The sequence below is a fragment of the Falco cherrug genome, chromosome 19 (genome assembly GCF_023634085.1).
Source record: "Falco cherrug isolate bFalChe1 chromosome 19, bFalChe1.pri, whole genome shotgun sequence".
NCBI classification, from domain to species: domain Eukaryota; kingdom Metazoa; phylum Chordata; class Aves; order Falconiformes; family Falconidae; genus Falco; species Falco cherrug.
In genome coordinates, this window is record NC_073715.1 from 995393 (window position 1) to 1005232 (window position 9840).

The 9840-nt window shown below is 52.3% G+C and overlaps 2 protein-coding genes across 2 annotated transcripts; both read right to left on the reverse strand.

The window, feature by feature from the left end:
* Positions 1-3759: 3759 nt before the first annotated feature.
* Positions 3760-4695, reverse strand: LOC129734261 (olfactory receptor 14C36-like). Its single transcript, XM_055696994.1, has one exon. It carries the CDS (start codon positions 4693-4695, stop codon positions 3760-3762), a length of 936 nt encoding a protein of 311 aa, XP_055552969.1.
* A 3432-nt stretch (positions 4696-8127) lies between these two features.
* LOC129734215 (RIMS-binding protein 2-like) lies at positions 8128-8836 on the reverse strand. The gene has a single exon (XM_055696541.1). The coding sequence runs from the start codon at positions 8777-8779 to the stop codon at positions 8210-8212; it is 570 nt and encodes a 189-aa protein (XP_055552516.1). The 5' UTR covers positions 8780-8836; the 3' UTR covers positions 8128-8209.
* Between the last annotated feature and the right edge of the window lie 1004 nt (positions 8837-9840).

The following is a 9840-nucleotide window of genomic DNA, read 5'->3' on the forward strand; positions in this document are numbered from 1 at the left end:
ATATTTTGCAACAAGTCGAGCATGAGGAAGCTCAAGGGTTGCTTTTTTAAACAACCAGCTATGATAATGCCAATGAAAATTGTAAATGGCAACTTTCACAATCACAACGCCAACATGTGTCAAAATGATTATAACGCAGAACTCACAGCTGACTGTAACTCTCAGGTTGTGCTCTGCAATGCAGCATAACACATTTTTTTGCTTCTCTAATCTCTTCTGTAGAATAGTACACACTCTTAACTTGCTTAGTAAATTAGGCTGCTAGCTTGCTAAAAAAAGTAATACCACAAATACTATTCTTTTTTTTTCTTTTTTTTTTTTTCTGGCTTCTTAACAGATGTTGATTCTGTCCATCATATCTTGCTACAGAACTGAGTTGCTATTAAATTTTAGTATTAAAACAGGGACACGAGTGTGAAGACTTTGATAGGATGTGCTATGTGAATCTGAGTGACCACTCTGAATCAATCCACAAAAGCATACAAAACTTAAAAGCCTTAAACAAAAATCTGCAGCAGAGCCAGGGGCGGGATGCCGTTGGTCTCTTCTCGTGGCTGGGAAACTTTGGGCCATGACTCAAAAGTATTACAGGATTTATTATAATTATCTTTAACCGCCTTATTGATGTTTGCCTTACAACTCCCATACCTTTTTTTCCTGTATTCAGTGTTTAGTTGATTGTAACATAAATCAGGTCATGGTCACCCAGCTACACACACCCTTTGCCTCTTTGGAATTAACAAGCAAAAAAGAGGAGGATAGAGAATGTCTGGAGAGAGATAGGAGAGGAAGCTGGAGAATATTTGACCTAACAAGAGATGAGAGAACAGCTGGGTATTGTGAAGGAGAGTAGGAAAGATTCAGCGGTTCTGCTCTTATCCAGAGTAACAGCAGGGAAAGCATTAAAGAGTTAAATCACCTTGTCTGGTAGGCAGTTAAGAATGTGAGTCAAATTTGCCACTATGACATACAAAACAGAGCAACTATTGGCTTTTGTTGTTGGCTCAAGGACATGGCTGTGAGGATTTTGATGGTACATGCTGTGTGGATTTTAGGCGCCCCACTGCAGCAACATGTTATCAAAATCTGAGGAAATGTCAGCCTTTTTGGCATCCATTCACTCAATGTGCAGTATTGTTTGTTTGCTATTGCCTTGGTTGCTGTCATGTTTGCAAGGGCCCCGCAGAACACGGCAAACCTGGTACTAGCTGTTCAAAAACAAAAAGGGGGAATTGTAGAATTGTACAGAACAGAGACAGTGGTTTGTTTTGACATAGATAAAGTGCAGCTTTGGCCTTGCTTTGACAATGTGCAGCTGAAATCCTGCAGCAAAGAGTTAAATAACTTTGAGGGAGTATGAGAAGAAACTAGGATGAGACAGAACAAAGGAGGAATGTGATGTCACCTGTAGAAGATAAGGAATCAGCACGAACAGTAGAGAGTAGCCTGTAGTGAACATCGTTAAGGAATGTGTTGTATGAATTTGTCTGATCACTCAAAAAGCATAGCTCAGAAATTAGCAGCACTGCGCAAGAATATGAAGCATGTTACTGAAGGACATGATCCTTTTTCTGACTGGCTTTCAAGCCTTGGGTTAGGGGGCTGGTTACAAACCATAATCAAAGGAGCATTGATGGTATTGACAGTATTGTTGGTTGTAGTATTATGTGTTCCTTGTTTGTTTCAACGCTTACAAGGAGTGATGAGTAACTTGATCGAATGCATGTTTAAAACAAACGGGATTTGGATTGCTCAAAAACAAGAAGGGGGAGATGTAGGAGGGGGCCTGGAAATCAGGACCATAAGTAACAATCAGTTAGCTGAAAGGAACGTGCTCCAGCTTGTAGGCCACAAACCCTGGGAGGATAAGGAGGGTGAATAGATAACAACCAACAAGATGAGTCAGGCCGAGAAAAGGTAAGGAGATGAGGAACAGATGGAGCCAGGGAGAAGTAACACTTTGTTGTTAATTGATGAGTGTAAAAACTTACTTAAAGTGTCCTTTGTTTGTAGTTAACCAAACAGGGATTGCCTAGTATGTAATGCTTAGCTTAAGGAACCAATCTGTTTAAAGCACGCGGCCTCTGGTAACATATATAAACTCATGATTGTATACAATAAATCAACATTTGCTTGCATCAAGCAGTGTCCTGTCTCTCCATCGCAGCACCCTTGCACCTCTCAGGGTGTTGGTGTGTAGATGAATTGGGAACAATGGAGTAATTTAGCCCTGGGAGAAACTGTCAGGGCAATGGTCTTTATGTTTCAGTCCTGGTTTCTCAAAATCCATGTATTTTTTAATTGGCAATAAATTAAATTGAATTTTAATATGACACATTTTGGCCATGACCCATGAACATTGCTGGTATAATTTCTGCTTTTTTCCTGTTGAGTCAGGGGAGCGGATGAGCAGCTGCGGGGCTGGCTGGGTGCTGGCCATGGTTAACCCTCCACAGGACCACATCAGGACTGCTGAGCCCACAATGGGGCTCCCCCGCACAAGAAAGACCCTGCCAGAATGGGGCAAGTCCTGCAGAAGCCAGAAGGATGGTTGGGACCTGGATCATGTTATGGACAAGGAGAGGCTGAGAAACTGGGTTTTATTTGAGATAACATCGAGAGTGAAAGACTGGACCCAGGCCAGTTGGTGGGATTACTACAGTCAGTGGTTTACTATTTCTCAAAGCAAAGCCGTGAGGACATGATCTGGCTGGAGGTGTCTGACCACAGCCTTGGCTGAGCGGCCAACTGTGGCAAGAGCTATGGGACTTGTGTGTAACCAGTGACAGTAGGAAAGTGGCTCCATTTACATTTAGAGTTGCAATGGAGTTGGGTATCACTGAGCCACTAAGGATGACAGAGCTGACCATGCAGCAAATGTTCCTCGTAGCGACTGGGGTGTACAACAAGCAAAGGAAACGACTGATGCTTAGGACATCTTGGGGCACCTGGGGCAGCTTCCCCTGGGTATCCAGGGAACATGGCACTGAGCAGAGCCCTGTGTCCTGTGGATAACTGGCTAGCTGAAAAGGGTCACATAGACATAGTCCAGCTGGCTGGACAAAAATGCACATCGCTCTCAGCTTATCTGAAGTAAAGCAAAATACACTGTCTTTGGCTGTCCTTGTTACACAATAACAGGAAGATTTCGGTGGGAAAAGAATGTTGCAGGTGGGAACAGATAACTACAGAAGAGAAACTAGGGGCGGACTTGGTATTTAGGCAACTAACCAATAATGAGCTTAACTTTTGTAATATGTATGAGCTAATTATAAGAAGGCATAAAAGGTGACTGTAAGAGACAATAAACGAAGTCTGCTGATCACTCATATTGAGTGACTGTGTCTTCCCTCCGTTGTGACAGTGTCCCACCCGATCACTGCCTTGCTTCCTTCACCGTGACCCAAGGATTTGCACCAGGACACCCTGCCGCGTGCCCCCACCCTGTTATTTGCCCCAACTTTGCACACCCACACAGCTGAGCTCTACACGGGTGCTTTACTCTCCTGGGAAGTTGATAGATGTCTCCACTACACAAGCCCCTTAAATTACAGAGATGTGACACAGGAGTCCAGCTGCACCATCCTGGATGCAAACGTACAAAAGCCAGGCTGGTCAGGCAGGCTGGGTTCATGCTATTGAGAAAGTGGAGTGCATGCAAACATTCTAGGAGAAACACAATTGTGACATTAAAAGCGCTAAATGCACAGGAAGTTCCAGAGATGACCTGCAAATGCCTTGTGAGGAGATTCAGGCAGTTCAGTGCTGCTGAGAGACACCTGACTGCATCAGCTTCTTCAGTGCGTCCTTCAGCTCCTGGTTCCTCATGCTGTAGATGAGGGGGTTCACTGCTGGAGGCACCACCAAGTACAGAACTGACACCACCAGGTCCAGGGATGGGGAGGAGATGGAGGGGGGCTTCAGGTGGGCAAACATGGCAGTGCTGAGAAAGAGGGAGACCACGGCCAGGTGAGGGAGGCACGTGGAAAAGGCTTTGTGCCGTCCCTGCTCAGAGGGGATCCTCAGCACAGCCCTGAAGATCTGCACATAGGACAGAACAATGAAAACAAAACAGCCAAAGAATAAAGAGGCACCAGACACAATAAGCCCCACTTCCCTGAGGTAGGTGTGTGAGCAGGAGAGCTTGAGGATCTGTGGGATTTCACAGAAGACCTGTCCCAGGGCATTGCCTTGGCAGAGCGGCAGTGACAGTGTATTGGCCGTGTGCAGCGCAGCATTGAGAAACCCACTGGCCCAGGCAGCTGCTGCCATGTGGACACAAGCTCTGCTGCCCAGCAGGGTCCCGTAGTGCAGGGGCTGGCAGATGGCCATGTAGCGGTCATAGGCCATGACGGTGAGGAGAGAACACTCCGCTGAAAGGAAAAAGACAATCAGGAAGAGCTGTGCAGCACATCCTGAGTAGGAGATGTCCCTGGTGTCCCAGAGGGAGTTGGCCATGGCTTTGGGGAGAGTGGTGGAGATGGAGCCCAGGTCGATGAGAGAGAGGTTGAGGAGGAAGAAGTACATGGGGGTGTGCAGGTGGTGGTCACACACTATGGTGGTGATGATGAGTCCGTTGGCCATGAGGGCAGCCAGGTAGATGCCCAGGGAGAGCCAGAAGTGCAAGAGCTGCAGCTCCCGCGTGTCTGCCAATGCCAGGAGGAGGAACTGGGTGATGGAGCTGCTGTTGGACATGTGCTGCCTCTGGGCATATGGTCCTGTCACAGGAGAAAAAGACAGTGCTAATTTAGGGGAGACTTCTGCAAGCAAAATCAAAGCCATTTCCCACAGACCATCCCCCCGTCACACACAGACGTCCCTCTCTTTTCTCGGAGACCTTCCTGCAGCTGTGTGGCTGCAGCCCTGCTTGGTGCTGGCCGTGTGGGTGATGAAGAGCAGGGCATCTGCCCACGGGCTCTTGACCAGCCAGCCCCACTCTGCAGCAGTGGGTGGGGGCAGGGACCAGTCCTGGTGTTTAACTTTGTCCTCTGAAACCAGTGCCAACGCAGAAGGGCTGGTCAGCGTCTGCAGCGCCAGTGCTAAGGAACGGGAAGGGTGAAGGCATTGTAAGAGAGCTTTAGTTTTTTTCACAGCTCCCCCCCATCTCTCCTGTTGAGTATTCTCGGATGTCAGAAAAGCAGAGCATTTTTGCTGCCCTCCGGTGGAACAGAGTGAGGTCTGTGAGGCAAGAGGATTGCCTGTGGGTGAGTGCACAGTGAGGGGAGGTGGTCTGTCCTTCTGGTTCCCAGTCAACCTGGTACCCAGTGTCCCCGAGCCCGTGGGTGCAAAGGCTTTGCTTCAGAGCAGAGACATGGCCTGGGCAAAGGAGAGCTGAGTCTTGAGCCCTCGGACTGTGCAGTGAAGTGCTGAAATGGGCTCTGCAGGGCTTACTGAAGCTCTGAAGACATCCTCTCTGTAAAACCTGCTCCTGTCTGTAAAACCAACTCCTGACTGTAAATCCACCAAAAGCAGACACAGATACAGGTTTCTTAAGGAGTATTTAGATCCTTTGCTGCAGTCTTCCTGGTGTCCTCTCTAGTAATGGGTTAACAAAAGTTGATACTCCTGCAGAAAACTTTTTCTAGTAAGAGAATTGCCACTGCTGGAAATAAGTGTGTCCCCCCAGGAGAGGCAAGGCCCGTGAGGGATTGCCTCATCCTGCTGCCCAGCAGGTTCCCCTGCAGCCCCAGGGACACCTGGAGGGAGCCCAGAGGGGCAGAGGAGGGAGGCAGGGAGAGCTCAAAAGCAGCCCTTGGTGGGGGGCTGCTGAGAGCTCCCTGCTGGAGAAATCTGCAGAGCCCTGGAGCCGGTAAGTGTGTGGCTGCAGGGCAATGCCTCTGCAGTTCCTAGCCGGGTCTGCAGCAGCTGGGGCCCCCCCAGCCTGTGGGACCGTGTGGGAGCCTTTTGCTGTGGAGGAGGCCAGTGTGCTGCAGAGCAGGGCTTCCCTGCTGCAGCGTGGGAGGGCCAGGGCATGTGGGCTGCCTTGTGCCAGGGCCGGCTGCAGGGCTGTGAAGGTGGCTGTGCAGGCAGGGGTGCCCAGGGCTGTCCTTGCCAGCAGGGTCCCTGCAGCCCAGGGGGCTGTGTGCTGGGGCAGGGGCTCTGCCGCCTGCCAGGGGCAGCTCTCAGCCTGCCGGGGGGCTCCCGTGCGGCTGTGGCGAAAAACTGTGGGTTCAAGGAATGACCCCCAAACAAGGAAGTGCTTATCTCTTAATAAGAGGCTGTTGTGTGCTTCAGGGCTGCTCACAGATTCAGCTCACTGCCAGAATATTTTCCATTGGTGGTTTCAAAAAGAAGTACAAAGCAAGGTTAGTATAAAGGTAAAGTACTTTTTTGAGTCTCTGTTTTTAGTTTTTTACTCTATGGGAATGCGATGGAATACATGATAAAGGAATTCTTAATAAGGACAAGTCCCCTAGACTCCTGAATCGTAACTTTGAAATATCAGAGGGTTTTATTTGAGTCTTCCTATGTGCATTCAGTGACTCCTATCCCACGGACAAAAGGAGCTTTGCCTTTGCTGGATCCACCAGGCTCAGTCTCACCTGACCATTATTCTACCTGCAAACAAGGAACCTGTACCCAGCCAGTGCTCTGTAGACAGGCAGGTTTGTGTAGGGCCAGAGCACAGAGGATGTGTGGAAGGGCCGACCCCCAGCAGGAGAAGGTCTGACTGATTTTGTGTTGGTGCTGCATATATCAGAGCTGTTCACATCTCCAGGTCATTTCCAAGGGGACTTTCCATGAGCACGTTCGCGGCAGGGCTTTCCTGCTTGGCTCTGTGCTTGCCTGAATCTCTGCTGCCGCTTTTCTGTGTCTCTTCTTGGTGGCAATGGAAACTCAGCTGTGCAGGTCAGAGCAGCGGCTGAGATGCTGAAAGCATCACAGGGAGGTTGATGAGGAAGCTGAGCAAGTGCCTTCCCTCCCCAGCACGCTGCAGATGAAACCAGCATCAGCTCTCCTTTTCCCTCAGGCTCTGGGGGAGCTGTTCCTTGCGGCAGCCAGACAGAGAGCGGCTGCAGGGCAGAGCTGGGCACACAGGGGCTGAGCTGGGCTCTGTGAGCGCTGGCAGGGAAGAGCCCTGGGACCAGAGAAAGAGCTGCTGGCAGGGACAGCTGCAGGCAGCAGAGCCCTGGGCAGGGAGGGGGGGAGATGCTGAGGGGGACCCTGATGCAGGGCAGATAGGGGCACCTCCTGGCCATGGTCTGCCGTGCAGGTGCCTTCCCTGAGCAACACACCTCTGCTCTCCTCTCCCACCCAGCACAGCCTTTAGACTGTTGGTTCCATGTGTTTCAACAGCTCCTGGTCCAGCAGAGCAGCAGAAGGGATGAAGTGCATCTCTCCTGCTGCCACGGTGCCATTTCTCGCTGAGCACAGCCTGAGGGTGACTGCCCTGCACTGCTGCTGTCTGGGAGGTGGTGTGCCGGGCTGGGGAAGGGGAAGGAGTTCCCGAGTGTCCCTTTGTCTCTCTCCTGGCCTTGCTCAGATGCTATTGGCATTGCAGACAGGCTCTCTGGCAATAGGGGTTTCAGCTGCCGGCTCAGGCGCAGAGCTTGTGGGTCCTCCTGTGCAGACATGTCCTCGGCAAGGAGGTGTCCCAGCTTTCCCCTAACCGATGATGCTGTGGGCAATGCAGTCTGTGAGGCTGGGGAAGGAGCTGACTCTCTTTCAAGAAGTTCACATGGTCGGAACCCTTTAAACATCTCTCTGGGGTGTCCACCCAAGGTCTATGCTGCTTCCAGGGCACACGGTGAGCCCTGGGTGTCCCTGCCTAGAAGTGGGGTGCTGAGCCTTTGGGAACACATGAGCCATTGTCTTGTCTGCAGTGGATTGGCCCCTGCCCCCACGGTTCCCATGAAGCCCCTGCTGCAGAGCAGGGCTCACTGCTGGGCAGCCAGCGGGCACAGCCCCTGCTCCTCACAGCACACTCGGCCATCACTCAGCACAGCTCCAGCCACGGCTCGGAAGGGAGCTCTCCTAGGAACGGCAGAGGGGGGGCATGGGGCACCGGGGGCGCATCTAGGAGAAACAGCTTTCACTTGGCTCACAGAATTATACTCTGACTTCTTGCTATCTTTCCTCCTTGAGCAGGTCCCCATGCTCAGGAACATGAGTCCCTTCTGAAGGCACAGAGTCCCTTCAGCTCACAGACAAACAGGACAGGGAGTGAGATTACACAGAGAGGTCATTAAAAGAGGTTTAATGAGAAGCTCTATGAGAAGACAGGACAGACGTCATCTATGCCCTGCCACCAATCACTTGTCTCTGGGGAGACTGTGGTGTCATCAGGTCGCCCGTCACCTGGAACTTCCTCAACGAGATTAGAGGGGATCAATCCCCTTGTGCCGTCGGTCAGCTCTCCCACGTACCAACCGTCTCCATCCGCGTCTCCAAAGATGTAAACGTATTGTCCAGCAACTAGCGGAAGCTCCAGCTCAGGCCGCTCGTTGGGACCATCGAAAGGATCATAGCTGTAACGAGCGATGAATGCTCGAAGCTCTGCCGGTTGTTTTCTCATAGCCTCCAGCAGGACGGACTCCTTGTCTGCTCCCAGGTTAGCCTGCTGCGGCTCGGAAACGGTGCTGTTGGATCTTTCTCCTCCCAGCCATTCCAGTTCCTGAAACAGCTGCTGGCAGCATTTCTTTAGCTTCTCAAACCGATCACTCAGTTCCTTCAGCGGGGCTGGAAACGCTCGCAGGGGTTCTCTGTGCTCCCTGTGGGCCAGCTTTGTCTCCTCATGTTCCCTCTCCAGCTGTTGACTCCTTTCTGCCCTGTCCCTCATGGCTGTCAGCTCGCGCTTGGCCGCTTCCAGTTGGGTAAAAAGACAGATGGTTGCTTGGATGGCAGAGTCTCGCTCCTCTGCCAGTCGCGCTAGCTGCCCTTTCAGGTTGGCATTTTCAGCCTGAACCTGTTCTGTCAAAGCCATCTGCCCACGCAGGCGAGCGTTTTCTTCAGCCAGGTGGGTGTTTTCATTTGTCACCTTGGCGAGCTGCACCTGCAACTCCTCACAAGCTTGCCCGGGGGTGCTCACATCAGAGGATCCCTCTTCATCTGCGGCTGCTCGGGCCTCCAGCCCCTCAGCTGCCTTCTGTGCCAAGTCGTGCCGCTTGTCCCGTGCCAGCAGAGCTCTGCTGGGCTCTCCCATTTCTCCACCCCTGGGCTGAGGAAGCAATGGCGGGCACAGTTGCTCAGCGGAGCGCTGGATGGGCAGTGGCCCGCGAGCATTGACCAGGCGATGGATGGTCACCTGCAGCTGCCTGGCTCGCTCTCCCAGCCGCAAGGTGAGGGCAGCTAGTTGAGCATTCTTCTGCTGCAGTCTCCCTGCCTCCTTGCACGCTCTTGGAGAACCGTCCTTTCCCAGGAGGCGGCTCTCCATCTCAAGGGCACTCTGTTGCCTCTCCAGGTCTTTCAGAAGACGCTGCAGGCGTCTGCTCTGCTCCAGGAGATGGCTGTATGCGCTGCCAGGCAGCATCAAGTCCTCCCGCTCCATCACCCGGAGCTGAGCACCTCTCACAGCCTGGCACGTGGCTTGTGGCCCAGCACTGTGGCTTTCTGTTGGTCTTTCCTGCAGGGCCGCCAAGGTGTGGGGCCTGTTTCTGCCAGAGGAGCAGGAGCTCTGCGTCCCCTGATGGCCCTGGTGGCCAGGAGAGCCCTCGGGCTGGGCCGTGCAGGGGGAGGCAGGCAGCTCGCGCTTGAACCGCTGCAGGATGGGTTGGGTGGACAGTGCCATCTCCTGCTGCAGCTGGTTCTGCAGGCAGCGGGTGCGGGTGGGCTGGGAGACAGCTGTGGCATTGGCTGCAGGGCTGCGTGGGGCATGGCTCCTGCTCTGCCCACTGGGGGCTT